The sequence below is a fragment of the Ranitomeya imitator genome, chromosome 6 (assembly GCF_032444005.1).
Source record: "Ranitomeya imitator isolate aRanImi1 chromosome 6, aRanImi1.pri, whole genome shotgun sequence".
Classification (NCBI taxonomy): domain Eukaryota; kingdom Metazoa; phylum Chordata; class Amphibia; order Anura; family Dendrobatidae; genus Ranitomeya; species Ranitomeya imitator.
The window spans coordinates 538,051,293-538,078,335 of NC_091287.1; the positions used below are offsets into that span (position 1 = coordinate 538,051,293).

General features: G+C 47.2%; 1 protein-coding gene across 1 annotated transcript in view; it reads right to left on the minus strand.

The window, feature by feature from the left end:
• KCNQ3 (potassium voltage-gated channel subfamily Q member 3) overlaps positions 1-27,043 on the minus strand; it is a 280,751-nt gene that overhangs the window by 86,808 nt on the left and 166,900 nt on the right. The window contains exons 3-7 of the mRNA XM_069731938.1: positions 20,873-20,999; positions 20,326-20,501; positions 19,840-19,992; positions 19,658-19,768; positions 12,373-12,468 (exon numbers count right to left, since the gene is read on the minus strand). Of these exons, the coding sequence (XP_069588039.1) occupies positions 12,373-12,468; positions 19,658-19,768; positions 19,840-19,992; positions 20,326-20,501; positions 20,873-20,999 (663 nt within the window). The remainder of the gene's footprint in view (positions 1-12,372; positions 12,469-19,657; positions 19,769-19,839; positions 19,993-20,325; positions 20,502-20,872; positions 21,000-27,043) is intronic.

Genomic DNA, 27,043 nt, shown 5'->3' on the forward strand with positions numbered 1-27,043 from the left:
CAGTGAACATGCAGGAGAGCAAAGCACAGGAGAGGGTACCAGGGGGAGACCAGCCCCGAGCAGGCTGCCTCCTTCTGAGGCGCAGAGACCGGTAGCCGGAACACCGAGGATCATAATACTCTCCACGACTTACATCAGAGACCGGCAGGACAGCTGAACTCCACGTTCCCTGTCCGCCTTAGTACCCAGGAGGCACGGTGACACCCTTACAGGCTGGGGCGTGATAGAGTCCCTATAAACCGCCTCAAATCACCAGTCATACGGATCGTGTCCTATCCTATACGGGGGACAGAGAGAGAGAGAACACCTGTGAGGACTTTATGTGAAGCCATAGGCAGTAAGGGACTCCACGGTGCTAGAGGAAGGCTTTGATTTCCACCTGGGTAAGGGGACTCCTAACTTGCCTCCAAGCCGGCCGGACTCTGCCTTTCCCTGTGATCTGGTGTCCTGGACTGTGGCTGCCTGAAGTCTTCAGTAAATAAGGTAAAGAGACTGCAAACCTGTGTCCTCGTTCTTCACTGCACCTCTCACCATTCTACCATCTACACACCGGGAGCCCTGGGGATATACTTCACCTGTGGGAAGTTATACCATCTAGCTGCCATAACATCACCCCAGAGGACCCCTTAAAGCAGCGTCGGTCCCCACTGACCGAATACCACAGGTGGCATCACGAACATAAACTTTATTCCCTTTAAAAACCTTTCAATTTTTCATGAGCCCCCAGGGCCACGGACCGGGTGGCCACCGTGACATCCCCCTGTGAACCGCAGGACCCGGTACCGAGTTCCCCACGGCCCTGGCGGGCGACTCACTAGCAGTCTCACTACCTAACAATATGAACAGAATGTGTGTGATCCTTCTTTTATGTCTTATGCAGGGTGTATCGGAGTCTCTCTTAGGCTACTTTCACACTTCCGTCAGTATGGGCCCGTCGCAATACGTCGGGCCGACGTACTGACGGACATTGTGAAATTTGTGCCGCGACGTGGGCAGCGGACGCAGTTTTTCAATGCATCCGCTGCCCATTCTGCAGTCCGGGGATGAGGGGGTGGAGTTTCGGCCGCGCATGCGCGGTCGAAAGTGGCGGACATGTCGCACAAAAAAAATGTTACATTGAACTTTTTGTTGTGCGTCGCGTCCGCCAAAACACAACGGATCCGTCGCACGACGGGTGCGACGTGTGCCCATCCGTCGCGATCCGTCGCTAATACAAGTGTGTGGGCAAAAAACGCATCCTGGGAGCACATTTGTAGGATCCGTTTTTGGCCCATAACGACAGATTGCGACGGAGGACAAAAGACAGAAATGTGAAAGTAGCCTTAGGCCTCTTTCACACTTCCGTCTGCTGGCGGGCGTCGTAATGCGTTGTTGTGACGTATCGACGTACATCGTGAAAATAGTGAAAAACGTGTGTAACACATCCAGTGTTTTGACGCATGTGTTACACACGTTGCCTGAATTTCAATGGAGAAATTTCCGGGGACGAGAGAGAGAGGGAGAAAGAGAGACTTTTCCCCGGATTGGAATATGCTTCCAGGCATGCTCAGAAGTAAAAACTGCATCCGTCACTGGATTCCTGGGTTTCACAGTGTGCGCAGGATCCAGTGTCCATAGGCTCCTATTCTTCGGAGCGACGTATGCCGCAGGAGGCGTCAGGGAACGTTTTTCCACTGCAGACAAAAAAACGTTTCATGGAAAAGAAGGGCCGTCAAATTCCGCAGGATCCAGTGTACGACGGACGAAACGTGTGGCCATCCGTCGCTAATACAAGTCTATGAGAAAATGCAGGATCCTGTTTTCTCAAAAAACCACGTATCTCGATGGGACTACAAAGACGGAAGTGTGAAAGAGGCCTAAATTCTAATTTTTGGCAGTTCTTGCATTGTCGGCACAGGCTTTGTGAGTTTCAGAGTCTGTCCTTCATAAATGAATCAGGATGTGTCTGACCATATCACACACACCACATGGCCAGATAAGGTAGTAAAATGTTAACATTATATTTACCAGTGACTAGCGCTCGGTGTGGTTTTATTACCCCCTCTACTATGTCATCTACTGTAGTCATAGGTGACAGGGAAATATGGTGAGATATGGCCCTCCTGTTAGGTTCTTCCGGAAAAATGCTTGAGATTCCTATTGACTGCCATTATACTTGGTGCTCGAGTGGAGCCCGTCTGAGTGTTTGAGCACTCGATTCGAATACCGATCACTAGTCCTTTACCAGCAATATTATAATTTATCAACATCATCATCAATACATTTGTTTATCACAATCAATATCATCATTTAATATTATTATTATTTATTATTATATGCCATTTTTTCCATGGCGCTTTACATGTGAGGAGGGGTATACATAATAACAAACAAGTACAATAATCTTAAACAATCCAAGTCACGACTGGTACAGGAGGAGAGAGGACCCTGCTCGCGAAGGCTCACAATCTACAAGGGATGGGTGAGGATACAGTAGGTGAGGATAGAGCTGGTCATGCAGCGGTTTGGTGGATCGGTGGTTACTGCAGGTTATAGGCTTGTCGGAAGAGGTGGGTCTTCAGGTTCTTTTTGAAGGCTTCCATAGTAGGCAAGAGTCTGATACACACGTGGTCAAAATTGTCGGTACCCCTCGTTTAATAACAGAAAAACCCACAATGGTCACAGAAATAACTTGAATCTGACAAAAGTAATAATAAATAAAAGATCTATGAAAATGAACAAATGGAAGTCAGACATTGCTTTTCAACCATGGTTCCACAGAATTATATAAAAAAAATAAACCTCATGAAATAGGCCTGGACAGAAATGATGGTTCCTGAACTTAATATTTTCTTGCACGACCTTTTGAAGTAATCACTGCAATCACACGATTCCTATAACTGTCAATGAGACTTCTGCTCCTCTCTACAGGTATTTCGGCCAGTCCTCAAGAGCAAACTGCTCCAGTTGTCTCGTGTTTGAAGGTCGCCTTTTCCAGACGGCATGTTTCAGCTCTTTCCAAAGATGCTCAATAAGATTTAGGTCAGGGCTCCTAGAAGGCCACTTCAGAATAGTCCAATGTTTTCCTCTTAGCCATTCTTGGGTGTTTTGCTGTGTGTTTTGGGTCAATATCCTGCTGCAAGACCCATGACCGGTACCTGAGACCAAGCTTTCTGACACTGGGCAGCACATTTCTCTCTAGAATCCCTCGATAGTCTTGAGATTTCATTGTACCCTGCACAGATCCTAGACACCCTGTGCCGGATGCAGCAAATCAGCCCCAGAACATAACAGAGGCTCCTCCATGTTTCACAGTAGGGACAGTGTTCTTTTCTTGATATGCTTCATTCTTCCGTCTGTGAACATAGAGCTGATGCGCCTTGCCAAAAAGTTCCATTTTTGTCTCATTTGTCCATATGACATTCTTCCAGAAACTTTGTGGCTTGTCAACATGTACCTTATTTTTCCTACCATAAGATGCACTTTTTTCCTCCAAATTTGGGAGGAAAGTGTGGGTGCGTCTTATGGTTCGGATGTAACATGTGGAGAGGGGGGCAGCAGCCAGTGGGATCACACTTGCAGGAGGCAGAAAAATGTCCCAGCTGCCGGGAATCCAGGGCTGGTCCCCACAATTAAAGTGCAGTGAATATTCATTAGCCGCTTCCCCACCCACCAGTCAGCTGAGCAGTGAGTCCGGAGCAGCACATAAGTACCCCTTCACTGAAACACACATGGTTTCCCCAGAGCTGGATTCCTGCAGCAGCTGGAGAGAACTGTGTGTCTGGTGGAGGAGGGGGCAGCAGGGACCAGAGGGGACAAGATGGCTGCATACCTGCCTGGCTGTGCTGGATGCTGAGTGCTGGGCATAAGGACCTGTGTGATGTCATGAAGTGGGCGGGCTGGAGCATAACATGGCAGCACAGAGCCCTCCCTCTTCTTGATGTCATCACAGGTCCTTCAGACTCCGCACTAGAATCTGCAGGCCTCCTCTTATGACCTGTGCTGTGGAGAGGCAACAAGAGGGAGAGCTCAGTGTGTGCGGTCATGGGATGACCATTGTGGCTTGGACAATTAAAAGGTTAGTCTTTACAACACACAATAAAGCACTCTGCCTCTCCTGTGTTGAACTATAACTCCCAGCATGCCACAGGATCTGCAGGACATGCTGGCAGTTATAGTTCTCCCAATAGGATCTTAAAGCAGGACTCCAGTGTTATTTTTCAGTTCCGGAGTGGTGCTTGAAATATAAGCCCTGTGCCCCCATTCTTATACTCACCCTCCAGCGTCTTCATATAGTACTTTACAGAAACCACACTAGTCCCACAGCAACATCTTCTACCCGCAGCTTCCAACATAATAACATACTATTTATATAATAACACCACATACAATAGTATGTTATTCAATTTTACCACTTTTTTTTTGCTTCAAATATTTTTTTTCCCCTATTTTCCACCTCTAAAACCTTTGTGCGTCTTATAGTCCGGTGCGTCTTATAATCCGAAAAATACGGTCATTTGGCAAATTCCAGTCTGGCTTTTTTATGATTTTTTTTTCAACAATGGTGTCCTCCTTGGTCGTCTCCCATGAAGTCCACTTTGGCTCATACAGCGAGGGATGGTGCGATCTGACACTGATGTTTCTTGAGGTTGAAGTTCACCTTGAATCTGTTTAGATGTTTTTCTCGGCTCTTTTGTTACCATTCGTATTATCCGTCTCTTTGATTATTCATCAATGTTCCTCCTGCGGCCACGTCCAGGGAGGTCGGCTACAGTCCCATGGATCTTACATTTCTGAATAATATGTGCAGCTGTAGTCACAGGAACATCAAGCTGCTTGGAGATGGTCTTATAACTTTTACCTTTATCATGTTTGTCTATAATTTTCTTTGTAATCTCCTGAGACAACTCTTTCCTTCGCTTCCTCTGGTCCATGCTGAGTGTAATACTCACCGTGTCACCACACAGCACAGTGAGTATCTGTAGCCCTATATACCGGCCACCCACTGATTCCAGGATTGTAGACACCTGTGATGGTAGTTAGTGGACACACCACGATTTATCATGTCCCTTTTGTCACATTATTTTCCAGGGTACCATCATTTCTGTCCAGGCCTATTTCATGAGTTTTATATTTTTTAATTCTGTGGAAGCATGGTTGAAAAGCAAAGTCTGACTTTCATTTGTTCATTTTCATAGTTCTTTTATTTATTCTTACTTTTGTCAGATTCAAGGTACAGTGCTGTGCAAATTAATTGGGACAAATCATTCTTTAAGTAAAATCGTAAGCTGGTTACCAGTCAGTGATTCAAACCAGTTTTAACTGCTTGGAACAGGTGTGAGTGTACAACCTCCAGTAACAAAATGTGGTTTGACTGGTTTTAGTCAGAAAATAGGGATTTTTGTGTACTCACCGTAAAATCCTTTTCTCCGAGCCATTCATTGGGGGACACAGACCATGGGTGTATGCTGCTGCCACCAGGAGGCTGACACTAAGTAATACAAAGAAAAAGTTAGCTCCTCCCCTGCAGTATACACCCTCCTGCTGGCTCCCAGCTAACCAGTTCGGTGCAAAAGCAGTAGGAGATCAATAACGACATATAAGCGTAAAGCATGTCACATTATATATAAGAGTATAACATATCAAAAGATAAAAACAAAGCATAAGCTAATAACAGGGTGGGAGCTGTGTCCCCCAATGAATGGCTCGGAGAAAAGGATTTTACGGTGAGTACACAAAAATCCCTATTTCTCCTTCGCCTCATTGGGGGACACAGACCATGGGACGTCCCAAAGCAGTCCCTGGGTGGGGACAACATCACTTCAGGCCGTGTAGCCGCTACTTACAAGTGCGCCACCGCGGCCTGCAAAGTCCACCTGCCCAGACTCACATCTGTGGAAGTGAGTGAATTATAGTGCTTCAAGAATGCATGCGGCCTGGAGGAATTCGCAAGCCTGCGGTCGTGCTTGCCGACGTCTGGCGCCTAGAGCCCTCAGACAGGGAGATAGGCTGGCATCTAGCGCGAAAGGACTCCTGGATGGAGAAAAGAATCCACCAGGCTAACTTGGCCGAAGAAAAACGGCTAAACCCTTCCTGCGACAGTCAGGAAGCCTACTTACCATCGAAAAACCCGAGTAAAATGTCCAACCTTTGGAAGGACGTCGTCCTCGATACGTACCCACTCGGAGCACTCGCTTCTTCCAGATTATGGAGAACCCATTCCGCTTTGTGGACTAGAGCCGAAGGAGATGAGAGGACGATGCCCCTGCAACAATGGAGATATAATACCCCTTGGCAACGAGGGAAGGGGATGGCTAGAGGGCAACCTTGCCTTGAAGGTAATAAGGAAAAAAGATAAAGAACAGAGCGTCGAGATCTGAAGACTCATCAGGAGGACAAGAGCGCAGAGAAAGAAGGGGAGAGACCCTCCCTGATAGAAAAGTCTATCCGGATCAGAAAAGGAGTCCACTGTAAGATGCCCAGGACCATTAAGGTCCCACGGATTTAACGGTACGCGGTAGGGAAGAACTACAGGTTGAGGCCTGCAAGAAAGACCATATTTCCAGCTTGAGACAGTAAGCCGGAAAAATACTAGTACCGCAAGCGTGAAAAAAACCTGACATGGTCAGTGCGGGTCTCCCGGGATCACTGGGGCCCTACCCGCTTCCGAAAAGGTTTCAGACGCAGTGGAAGAGGGGTTATGGAAATTGGTACCATGGAAGAATAGATCATGCACTGCAATGGTCTTGGATCGCGAGGCCAAACCATGAACTGGAGTACATTGGCGTTCAGTTTGGACGCCATCCGAACTACCTCTGGAGTACTCCAGTGAAGGCAGGTCCGATGGAAGATTTCCGAGTGAAGTTCCCACTCACTTGAGGAAAAACCCGGACGGCTGAATATGTCTGCCGCCCAGTGTTCTACTCCAGGGAATGTACTGTTGAGATCACCGAAGATAGAACTCAGCCCATCAGAGAGTGCGAGGTACCTTAGCCATGGCGCTTGACTGGGGGTACTTGCTAGATGGCTAACTTGGGGCACAGCCGAGGCATTATCCAACTGAAGACCCGCCAGAAGGCAGAGGGCCTGCTGAAGGAATAGCCGTACCGTTCGGATCTACAGAGAGATGATCGGGAGAAGAAAACTGGCAATGGTATCTCCCAATAGCCTTTGGGCCAGGAGAAGGCTCTGGAAGAGAAAGGAGCTCAGAGACTACCCTTTGAGAGCCTGATAGACTTGCAGAAAACGAGCGCAGCGAAGGAAACTGCTTCCGTAGACGTCCTTTCCCTCAGAACCCTCCTAGCGAACTGAAAGAACCGAGGGAATGAGAGATCGAGTGCGCAAGCTCCCTGTAGAAGGGCCACGACCTAGACCCGAGAGAGAATAACCATCCTTCTTGGGCAGGATCATCCTCAAAGAGGATCTGCTGGGCTGAGAATGAGGAAAAAAAAAAAAAAAAAACTTGTCTAAGTTTAGCTGCTAGCCCAATAGAGAGGTAATTGCAAGTGATATGGACGACTCAGCGTAGTCCTAGGAGAGCGGCTACAAAGTCGACCAAATAGGGCAGGACGACCATGCTTCTAAGGTGCAAAAAGAACATGACAACCGTCATGACCCTTGCGACCACTCTGGTGTGGTAGCCAGGCAGAAGGGCCAGGTCGTGAAAATACTGTTCGCGAATGGAAAGGCGAAGAGATTATAGTAGAGAGGAGAAATAGGTATGTGAGGGTAAGAATCCCGAATGACGATGGATGCCAGAAAACAACCACGTTTCTCTGTTGAAGAAGTGGCTGAGCGGAGGAACTCCATCCGAAAAAAGAAAGGGCCCTGTCAAAGGTTGTTAGAAGTTTGGGGTCCAGGAATGGAGATACTTTTCATTCCCTCCATTTTGGAACCAAGATCCCTTAGATCTAGACTGTCCTGGCCAATGCTTCCACTGCTGGTTGAGCCTGAAGAAGAGATACGATCCCTTGCTAGTCTCCCGCTCAGAAGATTTGATTGGCCAGCTATACTGTGGAACGAAGTAGATAAGGTCTGGGACCCGGAGACTTTCATTCTCTCCCTTTGGTCAAGCAACCCATGTGGCGGCTAAGGAAGGGTAGAGCGCTGAACCCGAAACCACAAGACGGAACGAACTAGATTTGCTATCCGACCGTCTGTGGAATCTTAATTGATGATACACCTGCCAGGATACTGGTAGGAATACCGCAAGAAATTCTGCCCGGCGAGTCTGCCAAGTGACAGAATGTGGGACTGTAACCAGCAGGTCTCTGCCATCGTCGTGCAGAGAAGAAAATAAGGAAAAACCTCGATCCACCATCTTCTTAACAGGGAAGTGGAGAGGAATCGTCCACTTTCTTGCATCTGATACAAAGGGGGGAAAACCTCCTTGTTGGGACGCCACAAATGTGGACGCCACATCCCCAGAATTGAGGTTTCCGAGTGGACAGGGCAGGTTGTGGCGATAGACCTGGATGCAGAAGAAGATACATGGAGGCGACACTCCGTGTGCTCGTCTGTTGAAGGTGTGGGGGGAAATCGGAGCCCTTTAAGGGACCCGTCGCCCATAAAATTCCGACCAGGTATGGTATCCTACTTAGAGGTCTTCCAGTGCATCACCGTCAAATGTTGATGGAGATTTTCTAGAACCTGTACGTTTTTCTAGAATACTTGCGGCCCCTGCTAGCCGACGGCTCCCATTGTAGGAGAGGGAGCATGTGAGTACTGGTCATGCGCCTTTAAGGCTAGGGGTTACTGGCCATGAGCCTTTAAGACCAGGGAATACTGGTCTTGTGCCTTTTGTAAGATGACATACTGTTCATGTGCCTTTAAAAGCAGGGCATGCTGAAATCCAGGAGATAATGGTCATGTGCCCTTAAAACCAGGGTATGCTGGTCATTTGCGTTTAGGACCAGGGCGTACTGGTCCTGAGCCTTTAAGTCCAGGGCATAATGGTCACGTGCCTTAAAGACCAGGGCATACTGGTCGTGTGCCTTTAAAAGCCAGGGCATACTGGACATGAGCCTTTAAGACCAGGGCATACTGGTCATGTGCCTTGAAAACCAGGACGTACTAGTCATGTGCCTTTAAGACCAGGGCATACTGGTTATTGCGTTTAAGACCAGGGGATACTGGTCACGTGCCTTTAAGACCAGGGCATACTGGTCATGGCCTTGAAAAACCAGGACGTACTAGTCATGTGCCTTTAAGACCAGGGCCTACTGGTTATAGCGTTTAAGACCAGGGGATACTGGTCACGTGCCTTTAAGACCAGGGCATACTGGTCATGTGCCTTTAAGACCAGGAAATACTGGTCACGTGCCTTTAAGACAAGGGCATACTGGACACGTGTCTTTAAGACCAGGGGATACTGGTCACGAGTCTATAAGACCAGGGCATGCTGGTCACGTGCCTTTAAGACCAGGAATACTGGTCATGAAAGGAATGTTGGAACAAGTGCCTTAAAGACCAGCAAAGCTGGTAATGTGCCTTTAAGAACAAGAATGCTGGTCATGCTCCTTTAAGACCAGGGATGCTGGTCATGTGCCTTTAAGACGAGGGCATACTTGCCATGTGCCTTTAAGACCAGTGCCTACTGGCCCTGTGCCTTTAAGACCAGGGCATACTGGCCTGATTAAGTACTAAGGAAAAGGAGACCGGCTTCTGGCAGAGCAGAGAATGCTGGGGATGTGACCCTTTTAAAACTAGGGGACCCTTAAGACCAGGGAATGCTGGTCCTGGGTTTAATAAAAAGGCATGGAAAGCTGGGGATGCACCTATGGGCCCAGCGACTACCGGGCAGAGTATTAAATACCAGGGAATGAGTCACCAGGGAACGAGTCACCAGGGAACGAGTCACCAGGGAACGAGTCACCAGGGAACCAGTCACCAGGGAACCAGTCACCAGGGAACGAGTCACCAGGGAACGAGTCACCAGGGAACGAGTCACCAGGGAACCAGTCACCAGGGAACCAGTCACCAGGGAACGAGTCACCAGGGAACGAGTCACCAGGGAACGAGTCATGAGAGCTTCATTGCTGGGAACTCACAGCTCTCTGTTTGCAAGCCTGCACACTGTACTATACATTCTGTAGTGTGCAGGGGCACCAGAGATTGCAGCCTTAAGTATATAAAAAAACAGGGAAAGCTAGTCCCTTAATGCTGCCGGGATGCGTGCCGGGGAAGGGGGGGAGATATTGGGGCGATTCACCTTACTCAGGTTCTGAGTCCCCCGTCTGGAATAGCGCTGACTTCAGCGCTGAAAAACCGCCGGCCGCAGCCCCCTCCAGAAGAAATAGTGACCGCAATGGAGGAGGAAGAAGATGGCCGCCGAGATCTCGTCTGGAACGAGAAGCGCCTGAATAGGGGGGCGGAGCCGCTAGAAGGGAGCAAGCGGTGGGCGGGGCTTCCCGGGATGCGGCCTAAACAGGGCAGAAGCTGGGGACTAAATTTATGGCTTCGGCCGGCGCGCACCCGCAAACTGAGGGGAAAAGTGCCGCGAAGCTCTGTGGGGACCCAGTCGCTATGGAGCCCTCCTCTGACCGCCGGAAAACCCAAATCTCACGGAGCACTTACCCCAATATGGAGGGGGTGGCAGATGCTGCAGGTAGGAGCTGTGCCCGGGTAGATAGGACGGTGCAGGGTTGGGGAGCCTCCATCCACCATCCCTGCAGAAGAGGGGTGGAGAGGAACCGTCTGCCTCCTTCCATCATCCGCTTTTTCAGTGGTGATGCAGTGGGGGCTGCTCGGACGCCACGTTGGAAGGTGCCTCTGTACAGCCGAGGGTAAAACCTGGTGGACAGGGCTGAATGTCCGGCAATAGGCCTGGCTGCAGAAGAGGATACTGGAGGTGACACTCCAGTGCTCGTCTGATAAGGGAGGGGGGAGATCGGTGCCCTTGAAGGGGTCCGTCGCCCCTAAAATCAGCTCAGGCAGTGGCTTCCCACGTCGCAGGAGAGGATACGGAGAGGTGAAACTCCCGTGCTCGCCTGTTGATGGTTCGAGGAGATCGGAACATGAAAGAATCCGTCGCCCCATTCGACCGTAGTAAAAAGTAAAAAACGGTAAAAAAGAGTTCTTTGGGTCTGAATAGCAGACCCGTCCGTGTGCCTCCTACGGACACTAAGCAAGAACTGGTTAGCTGGGAGCCAGCAGGAGGGTGTATACTGCAGGGGAGGAGCTAACTTTTTCTTTGTATTACTTAGTGTCAGCCTCCTGGTGGCAGCAGCATACACCCATGGTCTGTGTCCCCCAATGAGGCGAAGGAGAAATAACAAGAGTACAGAGCAAGTGTTGCTTTTGTCCCAATTAATTTGCACAGCACTGTATTTCTGTGACCATTGTGGGTTTTTCTGTCATTAAACGAGGGCTACCAACAATTTTGACCACGTGTGTATGTTGTGGTAGAGAGTTCCAGAGTATGGGGGAAGCACAGGAGAAGTCTTGTATACGATTGTGGGAAGAGGAGATAAGAGGGGAGTAGAGAAGGAGATCTTGTGAGGATCGGAGGTTGCGGGTAGGTAAGTACCGGGAGACGAGGTCACAGATGTATGGAGGAGACAGGTTGTGGATGGCTTTGTATGTCATGGTTAGGGTTTTGTACTGGAGTCTCTGAGTAATGGGGAGCCAGTGAAGGGACTGACAGAGGGGAGAGGCCGGGGAATAGCAGGGGACAGGTGGATTAGTCGGGCAGCTGAGTTTAGAATAGATTGGAGGGGTGCGAGAGTGTTAGAGGGGAGGCCACAGAGCAGGAGGTTACAGTAGTCAAGGCGGGAGATGATGAGGGCATGGACTAGGGTTTTTGCAGATTCTAGGTTGAGGAATGTACGGATCCAGGAAATATTTGAGTTGAAGTCGTCAGGAAGTGGAAAGGGCTTGGATATGTGGTTTGAAGGAGAGATATTATCATTGCCATCATCATCTTTTCTCATGAATAAGCTTATCAACATTACCATCATCTGATCTTGATCAACATCATTACTTATCCTCTTGATCATCATTTTTCATCATCTTCATTCATATAATTATTGCTATCAACATCAATATTTATCATCAATAATATCTTCATCATCATCATCTATATGAGGTATCAGCTACGCACTGCACTTCAGCTGTTGTGTATCTACAACTCCCAATATGCCCTGACAGCCACAGTCACGATGGCCAGAGGGATGACGTTTGTCATAGATAGATTGTTATTCATCATCTATCAATATCATCACAGTCATCATTTCTCAAAATCCTTATGTATCATCATCGTAAATATCAGTCTATCATCACATCATCAGAATCATTTATAATCTGCATTATTATTTGTCATCATTCACACCACCGTTTGCCACCATTTATCATCATCCTCTTTATCAGTCTCATCAGTATCACCGTTCTTCCCACCTGGATCAGCTCTGCAGCCGGTTTTCTTCTCTTTTCAAAATGTTTCTGGCGATGTTGTTCCTGAACCTTGAGAGCGAGTCCAGATCCAAGAATACCCTGAAACACACAGACCGCCATAGTGTGACCATGTGTGACACCGCACCAAGCCGCTCCACACAACAGAAGACACTGCTGGTGGTATGGGAAGGGGTAGGATAGCTGGGAAGGGTTACTAGCTGGTATAGCCAACAGGAAGGAAAGAAGGGGATGAAGGAAAGAAGGTGGGAAGGTAAAGAAGGTGGGAAGGAAGTAGGGAGGGAAAGAAGGTGGGAAGAAAGGAGGGAAGGAAGGATGGAAGGAAGGAATGAGGGACGGAAGGAAGGGAAAGGAAGGAAGGAAGGAAAGATGGATGGATGGAGGGAACGAAGGAAGGAAGGGAGGTGAGAAGGAAGGTGGGAAGGCAAGAAGGAAAGAGGGACAGAAGGTGAGAAGGAAGGAAAGAGGGAGAAAAGAAGGTGGTAAGGAAGGCAGGAAAGAAGGAGGGATGTAATGAAGGCATGAAGGAGAGAAGGAAGGAAGGAGGGAAGAAAGGAGGGATGTAAGGATGGAAGGCATGAAGGAATGAAGGAGAGAAGGAAGGAGGGAAGGAAGGTAGGAAAGAAGGAAGAAAGGTGGGAAGGATGGAGGGATGGAAGGAAGAAAGGAGGAAAGGAAGGAAGGCAAAAAAAGAAAGAGACAAAGAAAGAAAGAAAGAAAGAAAGAAAGAAAGAAAGAAAGAAAGAAAGAAAGAAAGAAGAAAATGAAAGAAAGGGAAATTAAAAAGAAAAAAAGAAAGGCTCACGATTTATATACAGCATAATTTATACACTGCGCAAACAAAGGGATCACTTACACAACACAATGTAACTCCAAGTCAGTCACTTCTGTGAAGTCAGCCTGTCCAGTTATGAAGCAATGCTGATTGTGAATCAGTTTCTCCTGTGGTTGTGCAAATGCAACAGATAACAGGTAGAAATGATCGGCAATTAGCAAGACACAGACCATTTCTCTGTTCTCATCTTATCTGGTTGTTGTTTTGGTCACTTTTGCATTTTGTCATTGCTCTCACCCCTAGAGATACAGTAGCATGAGGCGGTGTCTACAACCCACAGAAGTAGCTCAGGTAGTGCAGCTCATCCAGGATGGCACATCAATGTGAGCTGTGACAAGAAGGATAGCTGTGTCTGTCAGCACAGGGTCCAGAGCATGGAGCATACACCAGGAGACAGGCCAGTACACCAGGAGACATGGAGGGAACCATAGGAGGGCAACAACCCAGCAGCAGGACCGCTACCTCAGTTTTTGTGCAAGGAGGAACAGTGCCAGAGCCCTGCAAAATGACCTCCAGCAGGTCACTAGCATCCATGTGCCTGCTCAAACTGTCAAAAAGAGTCTCCATGAGGATGGTACAGCCCAACACCGTGCACCACACTTGGCATTTGCCACAGAACACCAAGATTGGCAGATTCGACATTGGCGCACTGTGCTATTCACAGCTGAAAGCAGGTTCACACAGAGCACATGTGACAGACGTGACAGAGTCTGGAGATGCCGTGGAGAGCGATCTGCTGCCTGCAACATCCTTCAGCATGACCGGATTGGCAGTGGGTCAGTAATGGTGTGGGGTGGGATTTCTTTGGAGGGCCGCACAGACCTCCATGTGCTCGCCAGAGGTAGCCTGACTGCCATTAGGTACAGAGATGAGATCCTCAGACCCGTTGTGAGACCATAAGCTGGTGCGGTTATGGACTGGCCCACCCATTCCCCAGACCTGAATCCAATCGAGCACATCTGGGACATCATGTCTCGCTCCATCCACCATTGCACCACAGGCTGGTAAGGAGTTGGCAAATGCTTTAGTCCAGGTCTGGGAGGAGATCCCTCAGGAGACCATCCGCCGCCTCATCAGGAGCATGCCCAGGTGTTGTAAGGAGGACATACAGGCACGTGGAGGCCACACACACTACTGAGCATCATTTCCTTGTCTTGAGGCATTTCCACTGAAGCTGAATTAGCCTGTAATTTGATTTTGAGTATCATTCCAACTCCAGACCTCCATGGGATATTAATTTTCATTTACATTAATCATTTTTATGTTTTATTGTTCTGAAAACATTCCACTATGTAATTAATAACAATTTGCAACTGGAATATTTCATTCAGTGATATCTAAGATGTGGAATTTTAGTGTTCCCTTTATTTGTTTTGAACAGTGTATATTGCTATACAAATAATGCTGTATACAGCCCACATAACAACACAAAAAAAAGAGATAAAATAGAAAGAAAGATAGAAAGAGAAAGAAAAGCAAAGAGAAATAAAAAAGGAAGGAAGGATAGAAAAAAGAAAGTGAGATAGAAAGAAAAACATAAGGAAAGGGAAACTAAAAGAAGAAAGAAGAGAGAGAAAATAAAAACAAAGACACTCTCACCATAGTAATAATGCTATATACAGCCCACATAATACCACAAAAAAACAAAGCAACAAAGAAAGAAAAGAGAGGGAATTAGAATCAAAGAAGGAAGGAAAGGAAAAAAGAAAGAGAAAAAAGGAAAGAAAAGAAAAAAGTAAGAACAGAAGAAGAAAGAAGGAAACAAAGAAGAAAGAGAAAAAAAGAAAGAAATATAAATAGAAAGAAGATAAATAGAGAGGAAGAGAAAGAGAAAGAAAGCTAAGAAAAAGTAAGAAAGCGAAATAAAGAAAAATGCAAAAAATGAAGAAAATGAAAAAAAAGAAGGAAGAATATAGAGAGAAAAAGAAAAGATGAGAGAAAGAAGGAAAGAAAGAAATAAACAAAAGAAGGTAAAAGAAAAAAAGAAAAAAGAAAGAAGGAAAGAAAATAAAGACAAAGAAAAATAAAAATATAGAAAATGAAAGAAAAGGTGAGAGAAAGAAAGAAAGCAAGAAAGAGAGAAAGAAAGAAAGCAAGCCTCAGTGAATGATATGCTGCGTAATATATACATGCCATATACAGCACACATTCAGATTAAGAGCCCCAATATTGCTGCTATACAGTTCCCATATAAGGCTGGTTTCACATTTGCGTTTTTTGTGTGTGTTTTTGCGGTAAAAAACGCAAAAAAAGCATGCTTTTTCCCCCCTATATTTAACATTAAAAACATGCGTTTTTTTTCTGCATGCGTTGTGTTGCAGAAATGCAACATGTAGTATTTTTAGCGGTGTTTTTTGCGGCAAAAAAATGCATTGCTGTCTATGTAAACGCATGCGTTTTTTTGCGGCAAAAAAATGCATTGCTTTCTTTGTAAACGCATGCGTTTACAAACATGCGTTTGCATGCGTTAAAAACGCATGCGTTTAAAAAAAAAAAACACTGATAAACCACCCCACACCATAAAATTGATAAAGGGATCCTACCCCTAACCCTAACCCTACCCCTAACCCTACCCCTAACCCTAATCCCTTTAAGGGTAGGGTTAGGGGTAGGGTTAGGGGTAGGGGTAGGGTTAGGGGTAGGGGTAGGGTTAGGTGTTATGAACAGGTAATTCAGAACCACAATGGACATTGAAGTTCAGAGCACACAAAGTGACCTGACAATTACCAAAAACAAAGGACGAGCTCTGAGACGTGGGAACTCTGCTGACCGCAATCCCTAATCCTAACGCACCATACTAGAGGTAGCCGTGGATTGCGCCTAACGCTCCCTATGCAACTCGGCACAGCCTGAGAAACTAACTAGCCCTGAAGATAGAAAAATAAGCCTACCTTGCCTCAGAGAAATTCCCCAAAGGAAAAGGCAGCCCCCCACATATAATGACTGTGAGTAAGATGAAAATACAAACACAGAGATGAAATAGATTTAGCAAAGTGAGGCCCGACTTACTGAATAGACCGAGGATAGGAAAGATAGCTTTGCGGTCAACACAAAAACCTACAAACAAACACGCAGAGGGGCAAAAAGACCCTCCGCACCGACTAACGGTACGGAGGTGCTCCCTCTGCGTCTCAGAGCTTCCAGCAAGCAAGAAAAACCAATAAAGCAAGCTGGACAGAAAAAATAGCAAGCAAAAATAACACAAGCAAAACTTAGCTTATGCAGGATAGACAGGCCACAGGAACGATCCAGGAGGAAGCAAGACCAATACTAGAATATTGACTGGAGGCCAGGATCAAAGCACCAGGTGGAGTTAAATAGAGCAGCACCTAACGACTTAACCTTATTACCTGAGGAAGGAAACTCAGAAGCCGCAGTACCACTCTCATCCACCAAAGGAAGCTCATAGACAGAACCAGCCGAAGTACCACTCTCGACCACAGGAGGGAGCTTGGCCACAGAATTCACAACAGTTAGGGTTAGGGTTAGGATCCCTTTAGGGTTAGGGGTAGGGTTAGGGTTAGGGGTAGGGTTAGGATCCCTACCCCTAACCCAACCCCTAACCCTAACCCTAGCTCTTTCTGTTTATAGTGGGTTTTTTACTTTATTTTGATGATTGGCAGCTGTCACACATTTATCTGCATGCGTTTAAAAAACGCAAACGCATGAAAAAAACGCAAGTAAACGCATCAAAACGCCGCGTTCTTTTCACCACATGCAAAAACGCATGCGTCAAAAAAACGCAGCCTTTGCACGCGTTTACATGCGTTTTTTCACCATGCGTTTTTTTTAAAAACGCATGCGTTTTGAAACACAAGTGTGAAACCAGCCTAACATTGCATTTCAATTCCCAAATAATACCGCCATTCAGTAGTATCTAATGTCTTTCCACTCTAAAGTCCTTATTTTCTCTCTTTCCCTCTGACGGAGGAACTAGTTTGACTCTCTCTAGGTAAAAGATGGCGCTGTGTGGGTTTGTGTAGGTAAAGCAAGGCACCCTCTGACCAAGAGCACAGAAAGAGGCCACATGGGATGGGCACAAGAAGGGCAGCTGCAGCCCAGACACCAGGGGGCCCCTAGGACAGACTTAGGGGTCGGGGAGAGCTGGCACACTTTGGCTTTCAGGCTTTGGGACCAATTAAAAAGTCAGGTGGCAGTGTGATCTACTTTTCAACCACAAGGTGGCGCTGCAGTGTAAGCTGTCTGCTGATTTGGGATTTTTTTTAATTAATTGTATCTACAAAATTCAGATATTATACAATTGATGTTAAAGGGGTAATACGGAATGTAACTGTGAACAAGCAGAGATCTTGAAAATTGTGAAGAACTGGAAAACTGTACATTTATTTATTGTAAAGGAAAAATGTTTATTTACATTGTATCTAAAAAGAACTTGATATCAGAAATTGGCCTATTGTTTAAAGTCAGGTCTTTATTTTAACTGTATTTTTTTTTTATTTATTTCAGAATCGTTTTATTATCCATACCACTATCTATAGCAGAACATTTACAAAATCTTGTATTTTTACACTGATCACTATAAAAAGATAGCAAAGCGTTTTCCAGTTTCCCTTTCCTCCGTTTGAGATGTAATTATCGAAGTTGCAGTTATCAGAAACAGTGGAGGTCAAGATAACGTCTGGAAGACCAAGCAAAATTTCAGTGAGAGCTGCTCATATGATTGCTAGAGAGCCAAATCACAACCCTCCACTTGACTGCAAAAGATCTTCAAAAAAGATTTAGCAGACTCTGGAGTTGCGGTACATTGTTCTACTGTTCAGAGACACCTGCACAAATATGGCCTTCATGGAAGATTCATCAGAAGAAAACCTCTCCTGCGTCCTCACCTTAAAATTCAGCTTCAGAAGTATGCAAAAGAACATCTAATCAAACCTGATGCATTTTGGAAACAAGTCCTGTGTACTGATGAGGTTTTTATACTATAGATAACACAGGTTCCATCATTCATAGTAGGTGATTTCACAGCTCATCATCTCCTCCTGTACAATAACTGATAACATGTCATGGGTGTGTCAGAGGCTGCAGACAGTCACACTTCATCTAGCTGCAGAATGTCTCTGCGGTTGGCCTTGCAGACACCTCCTTAACCCTTTTGAGCCAGTGGCAACCTTCCTACAGCTCTAATTGATACACCTGCATCTGGGTGTTCATAGACTCCCAGCTGCTGGGAGTTTGCCGGTGATATTTCCATTTCCCCCTGTTGAGGCTCGGAGCTATAGCAATTGGCTAACGTCCTCTTTGGTGTTGCTGTAGGACATCTGTGTCACATTTCTGAGTCTACTCTAGATAAGTGTTCTCCTTGTTCATCTATCCCAGCTGTCTTTAGTGGTAGTGGGGATCGACTAGTCTCATTCCTTAAGTAAGGCTTATTGCTAGGGTCAGGATGGGATTAGGTTCCTGCTCGGCGATAGGAGCCACCTGCTCTCGCTGTTATTAGTGGCAGCAGGTGGAGGCTGACGGGAGTAGTAGTCTCATCAGCCACCGCCTGCTCTCTCTGTCATCAGTTGAATATAACTCTCATCATTCTCCTTTGCTAGCGCTGATCACTGGCAGAGCAGGGGAGAATGATAAGAGCCATCTTCAGCACCCGGCTCCGGGGATCAGCACTAACTGTACCACTGTTTCTCAGATGCCGTTTTGTGTCATACTGATGACACCCGGCTGTCATTCATGTGTGATCAGTGTGCTCATGTGTGGGACATTTTGCGGCCCGTAATGCTGTTAAAAAACAGACATTTCAGTGTATTTTGCCCACGGTCACGCGGTCGGTGGAAACACTGTGACATGTGCACGGACCCATTCACTTCAATGTGTGTGTCAGTGTCTCCAGTCTGAAAAGTGTCACCGCACGTATCGGAGACACGGACATCTGACAGAGCCCGAATGATCACTTATGGTGGTTATAAAAATAAATAAAAAATAAAAAAAATGTGAAAAATATTCATGTATTCCCTATTTCTCTTTATATCCCCCTCCCCCCATGTCAGCACAAGAAAATGAATGTAATAATGAGATAAAAATTAATCCCCATAAATAGCGGAAAAAAAAGGTAAAAAAAGAGCCATTAAAAGGGCATGAAATATAATCCCCAAAATGTGCTTTGTCAGGAGAAGGGGAGCGCGTCAGTTGTCGCCTTCATTGGACCTAAACAGAGCAAATATAATGCACAACATGAAGACAATTAAAGGGGTTGTCCACGTTTTGGATTTGCACAAAGCAAAATTGAAATAGTAAGAGCGATCTACCACTAGAGATGAGCGAATCGCAATTTGTCTACAATTTCATGAAAAATTTTGGGCCTGGACTACCCCTTTAAGACACTTAACCATAGAGATTCCCAGATAACCTCCATACACTGGAGCTCCCTCTAGTGGTGCTACTTAGTTATATAGATAATCAGATAAGATTACTCACGGCGGGAAGAGCAAAAAAAGAAACACCGATCAAGGAGAACGTGGCTGCAATTAGCCGGCCTTCCCAGGTCTTCGGAGTCTTGTCTCCATAGCCGATTGTTGCCAGAGTAATCTGAAGAGACACAGATTTACATCAGTAAGATTATGACATTAGGAAGGAAAGAGCTGCTCTGTAATACTCACCAGTCCCCACCAGAGGGCGTCAGCGTACGTTTCAAAATCTTCTATCTTCTCCCCTTTCTCGTTTATTTCGTGGTCGTCTTTTTCCACCAAGTAGACAAGGAATGATGAAAGGATTAGGGTCAGGAAGCCGATGTACCAGGCAGTGATGAGCTCCTGGAAGAGAAAGGGGTATACAGAGTAATAAGATGGCGAAGGTGCTACATGAATATGGGACACTTTTCCCTAAATTCTTGTATATATGCTGTTAAATTCTTTCATACTGTCAATAATGAAATTCTAACTGCCTGTAGGCGCCACTAGGGGGAGCCCCTAACATATGGGTGGACACAGATACTGCTGAGCTCAATCTGTATGCAGTGAGCTCCCTCTAGTGGCAACTACAGGTATCGCGATGATGGTGTGCAGAAGCGGGAAAACTGGTTCAGCGTCCGCCCCCTTCACAGCAAATGTCACATGGTAGTCACAGCATCCAATATCTCCACTGACCTTACTGTGTGAACAGATGGCAGACCCCAGGAGCTTCCACGTTCCCCCTCTCCTGTCCATGCGCAACATGCGCAGAATCTGCAGGAAACGCAAACTCCGAAGAGACGTGGCCAATACATTTCCCTGATTTTTCCCAACAGCCACCACAGGAACCGAAGCCACCAGGACAAAAATATCTAAGAAAATTAAAAAGCATAAAGAGAAAATTAAAAAGCATAAAGAGTGAATAGGATTGAATTTGGGTGACTGATTGCAATACTGATCCTGACCAGCAGATGGCAGTGAGTGACCATATAAATGCTTCACAGAACGCTGGAGATAAGATGCAAGGGGAAAACAAGTGGTGAGTGTTTGACTCTGTTATCTGTCTTTTCCTGAGCTCCTCTCAGCCGATTTATGACCACAGACCCCATGAAAGTAGAATCTGCAGCCAAAAAAAAGCCAAACCGTGCAACATTTTTAATGAAAACCAAATGCAAAAATGATTTATAGCTCCCAACACATGCAAAAAAGTAAAGGTGCTCATCTGTACAGGAGCCTCACCCACCCAGCATACACAGAGGTTTCCTCGCAAACTTCAGCCGTCCCCTCCAGCCCTTATAGCGACAGCAGCAGCCGGCGGCCCAAATCCTCAATGCAAATTCTGCGCCAAAGATGACGAGGGCGAAACGCTCCTGGGGGAAGAAGGAGACAATTAGGTTCCTCTGCTCCAAGCTATAAAATCACTTGCTTGTTGCCGCCACTAGGGGGCGAACTGTCGGCAGCTTATTAGGCTCCTATAGGCCTGAGCAGAAGTCATCAACATGGCTGCCGACCCGGTACTGTTATCTGGGGCGGCTGGTGTCCCTAATACATTATTACCCTCATCCGCCAATATGGAAATACGTCTACTGCCTTCAATGGGATGTGAATATGTCTAAGAGCGCCCCCCGGAGGCGGACTCAGGCAGGGAGAATTGTGTCATTTGTATACTGTATATAGGGACACTCTGCTGACACAATTATGTATGGGGGCAGACGTGGTGCTGTATATAGGGGCACTCTGCTGACACAATTATGTATGGGGGCAGACGTGGTGCTGTATATAGGGGCACTCTGCTGATACAATTATGTATGGGGGCAGACGTGGTGCTGTATATAGGGACACTCTGCTGACACAATTATGTATGGGGCAGACGTGGTGCTGTATATAGGGGCACTCTGCTGACACAATTATGTATGGGGGCAGACGTGGTGCTGTATATAGGGGCACTCTGCTGACACAATTATGTATGGGGCAGACGTGGTGCTGTATATAGGGACACTCTGCTGACACAATTATGTATGGGGGCAGACGTGGTGCTGTATATAGGGGCACTCTGCTGACAATTATGTATGGGGCAGATGTGGTGCTGTATATAGGGGCACTCTGCTGACACAATTATGTATGGGGGCAGACATGGTGCTGTATATAGGGGCACTCTGCTGACACAATTATGTATGGGGCAGACATGGTGCTGTATATAGGGACACTCTGCTGACACAATTATGTATGGGGGCAGACGTGGAGCTGTATATAGGGGCACTCTGCTGACAATTATGTATGGGGGCAGACGTGGTGCTGTATATAGGGGCACTCTGCTGACACAATTATGTATGGGGCAGACGTGGTGCTGTATATAGGGGCACTCTGCTGACACAATTATGTATGGGGGCAGACATGGTGCTGTATATAGGGGCACTCTGCTGACACAATTATGTATGGGGGCAGACATGGTGCTGTATATAGGGGCACTCTGCTGACACAATTATGTATGGGGGCAGACGTGGTGCTGTATATAGGGACACTCTGCTGACACAATTATGTATGGGGGCAGACGTGGTGCTGTATATAGGGGCACTCTGCTGACACAATTATGTATGGGAGCAGACGTGGTGCTGTATATAGGGGCACTCTGCTGACACAATTATGTATGGGGGCAGACATGGTGCTGTATATAGGGGCACTCTGCTGACACAATTATGTATGGGAGCAGACGTGGTGCTGTATATAGGGGCACTCTGCTGACACAATTATGTATGGGGGCAGACATGGTGCTGTATATAGGGGCACTCTGCTGACACAATTATGTATGGGGGCAGACGTGGTGCTGTATATAGGGGCACTCTGCTGACACAATTATGTATGGGGCAGACGTGGTGCTGTATATAGGGGCACTCTGCTGACACAATTATGTATGGGGCAGACGTGGTGCTGTATATAGGGACACTCTGCTGACACAATTATGTATGGGGGCAGACGTGGTGCTGTATATAGGGGCACTCTGCTGACACAATTATGTATGGGGCAGACGTGGTGCTGTATATAGGGGCACTCTGCTGACACAATTATGTATGGGGGCAGACGTGGTGCTGTATATAGGGACACTCTGCTGACACAATTATGTATGGGGGCAGACGTGGTGCTGTATATAGGGGCACTCTGCTGACAATTATGTATGGGGGCAGACGTGGTGCTGTATATAGGGGCACTCTGCTGACAATTATGTATGGGGGCAGACGTGGTGCTGTATATAGGGACACTCTGCTGACACAATTATGTATGGGGGCAGATGTGGTGCAGTATATAGGGGCACTCTGCTGAAACAATTATGTATGGGGGCAGACGTGGTGCTGTATATAGGGGCACTCTGCTGACACAATTATGTATGGGGGCAGACGTGGTGCTGTATATAGGGACACTCTGCTGACACAATTATGTATGGGGGCAGACGTGGTGCTGTATATAGGGGCACTCTGCTGACACAATTATGTATGGGGGCAGACGTGGTGCTGTATATAGGGGCACTATGCTGACACAATTATGTATGGGGGCAGACGTGGTGCTGTATATAGGGGCACTCTGCTGACACAATTATGTATGGGGGCAGACGTGGTGCTGTATATAGGGGCACTCTGCTGACACAATTATGTATGGGGGCAGACGTGGTGCTGTATATAGGGGCACTCTGCTGACACAATTATGTATGGGGGCAGACGTGGTGCTGTATATAGGGACACTCTGCTGACACAATTATGTATGGGGCAGATGTGGTGCTGTATATAGGGACACTCTGCTGACACAATTATGTATGGGGGCAGACGTGGTGCTGTATATAGGGACACTCTGCTGATACAATTATGTATGGGGCAGACGTGGTGCTGTATATAGGGGCACTCTGCTGACACAATTATGTATGGGGGCAGACGTGGTGCTGTATATAGGGACACTCTGCTGACACAATTATGTATGGGGCAGACGTGGTGCTGTATATAGGGGCACTCTGCTGACACAATTATGTATGGGGGCAGACGTGGTGCTGTATATAGGGGCACTCTGCTGACACAATTATGTATGGGGGCAGACGTGGTGCTGTATATAGGGACACTCTGCTGACACAATTATGTATGGGGGCAGACGTGGTGCTGTATATAGGGACACTCTGCTGATACAATTATGTATGGGGGCAGACGTGGTGCTGTATATAGGGACACTCTGCTGACACAATTATGTATGGGGCAGATGTGGTGCTGTATATAGGGGCACTCTGCTGACACAATTATGTATGGGGGCAGACGTGGTGCTGTATATAGGGGCACTCTGCTGACACAATTATGTATGGGGGCAGACGTGGTGCTGTATATAGGGGCACTCTGCTGACACAATTATGTATGGGGGCAGACGTGGTGCTGTATATAGGGGCACTCTGCTGACACAATTATGTATGGGGGCAGAGGTGGTGCTGTATATAGGGGCACTCTGCTGACACAATTATGTATGGGGGCAGACGTGGTGCTGTATATAGGGACACTCTGCTGACACAATTATGTATGGGGGCAGACGTGGTGCTGTATATAGGGACACTCTGCTGACACAATTATGTATGGGGGCAGACATGGTGCTGTATATAGGGACACTCTGCTGACACAATTATGTATGGGGAAGACGTGGTGCTGTATATAGGGGCACTCTGCTGACAATTATGTATGGGGGCAGACGTGGTGCTGTATATAGGGACACTCTGCTGACACAATTATGTATGGGGGCAGACGTGGTGCTGTATATAGGGACACTCTGCTGACACAATTATGTATGGTGGGCAGACGTGGTGCTGTATATAGGGGCACTCTGCTGACACAATTATGTATGGGGGCAGACGTGGTGCTGTATATAGGGACACTCTGCTGACACAATTATGTATGGGGGCAGACGTGGTGCTGTATATAGGGGCACTCTGCTGACACAATTATGTATGGGGCAGACGTGGAGCTGTATATAGGGACACTCTGCTGACACAATTATGTATGGGGGCAGACGTGGTGCTGTATATAGGGACACTCTGCTGACACAATTATGTATGGGGAAGACGTGGTGCTGTATATAGGGGCACTCTGCTGACAATTATGTATGGGGGCAGACGTGGTGCTGTATATAGGGACACTCTGCTGACACAATTATGTATGGGGGCAGACGTGGTGCTGTATATAGGGGCACTCTGCTGACACAATTATGTATGGGGGCAGACGTGGTACTGTACATAGGGGCACTCTGCTGACACAATTATGTATGGGGCAGACGTGGTGCTGTATATAGGGACACTCTGCTGACACAATTATGTATGGGGGCAGACGTGGTGCTGTATCTAGGGGCACTCTGCTGACACAATTATGTATGGGGGCAGACGTGGTGCTGTATATAGGGGCACTCTGCTGACACAATTATGTATGGGGGCAGACGTGGTGCTGTATCTAGGGGCACTCTGCTGACACAATTATGTATGGGGGCAGACGTGGTGCTGTATATAGGGGCACTCTGCTGACACAATTATGTATGGGGGCAGACGTGGTGCTGTATCTAGGGGCACTCTGCTGACACAATTATGTATGGGGGCAGACGTGGTGCTGTATATAGGGGCACTCTGCTGATACAATTATGTATGGGGGCAGACGTGGTGCTGTATATAGGGGCACTCTGCTGATACAATTATGTATGGGGCAGACGTGGTGCTGTATATAGGGACACTCTGCTGACACAATTATGTATGGGGGCAGACGTGGTGCTGTATATAGGGGCACTCTGCTGACACAATTATGTATGGGGCAGACGTGGTGCTGTATATAGGGACACTCTGCTGACACAATTATGTATGGGGGCAGACGTGGTGCTGTATATAGGGGCACTCTGCTGACAATTATGTATGGGGGCAGACGTGGTGCTGTATATAGGGACACTCTGCTGACACAATTATGTATGGGGGCAGACGTGGTGCTGTATATAGGGGCACTCTGCTGACACAATTATGTATGGGGCAGACGTGGTGCTGTATATAGGGGCACTCTGCTGACACAATTATGTATGGGGCAGACGTGATGCTGTATATAGGGGCACTCTGCTGACACAATTATGTATGGGGGCAGACGTGCTGCTGTATATAGGGGCACTCTGCTGATACAATTATGTATGGGGGCAGACGTGGTACTGTACATAGGGGCACTTTGCTGACACAATTATGTATGGGGCAGACGTGGTGCTGTATATAGGGACACTCTGCTGACACAATTATGTATGGGGGCAGACGTGGTGCTGTATATAGGGACACTCTGCTGACACAATTATGTATGGTGGGCAGACGTGGTGCTGTATCTAGGGGCACTCTGCTGATACAATTATGTATGGGGGCAGACGTGGTACTGTACATAGGGGCACTCTGCTGACACAATTATGTATGGGGGCAGACGTGGTGCTGTATATAGGGGCACTCTGCTGACACAATTATGTATGGGGGCAGACGTGGTGCTGTATATAGGGACACTCTGCTGACACAATTATGTATGGGGCAGACGTGGTGCTGTATATAGGGGCACTCTGCTGACAATTATGTATGGGGCAGATGTGGTGCTGTATATAGGGACACTCTGCTGACACAATTATGTATGGGGGCAGACGTGGTGCTGTATCTAGGGGCACTCTGCTGATACAATTATGTATGGGGGCAGACGTGGTACTGTACATAGGGGCACTCTGCTGACAATTATGTATGGGGGCAGACGTGGTGCTGTATATAGGGGCACTCTGCTGACACAATTATGTATGGGGGCAGACATGGTGCTGTATATAGGGGCACTCTGCTGACACAATTATGTATGGGGGCAGACGTGGTGCTGTATATAGGGGCACTCTGCTGACACAATTATGTATGGGGGCAGACGTGGTGCTGTATATAGGGGCACTCTGCTGACACAATTATGTATGGGGGCAGATGTGGTGCTGTATATAGGGACACTCTGCTGACAATTATGTATGGGGCAGATGTGGTGCTGTATATAGGGGCACTCTGCTGACACAATTATGTATGGGGGCAGACGTGGTGCTGTATAAAGGGGCACTCTGCTGACACAATTATGTATGGGGCAGACGTGGTGCTGTATAAAGGGGCACTCTGCTGACACAATTATGTATGGGGGCAGACGTGGTGCTGTATATAGGGGCACTCTGCTGATACAATTATGTATGGGGGCAGACGTGGTGCTGTATATAGGGGCACTCTGCTGACACAATTATGTATGGGGGCAGACGTGGTGCTGTATAAAGGGGCACTCTGCTGACACAATTATGTATGGGGGCAGACGTGGTGCTGTATATAGGGGCACTCTGCTGACACAATTATGTATGGGGCAGACGTGGTGCTGTATATAGGGAC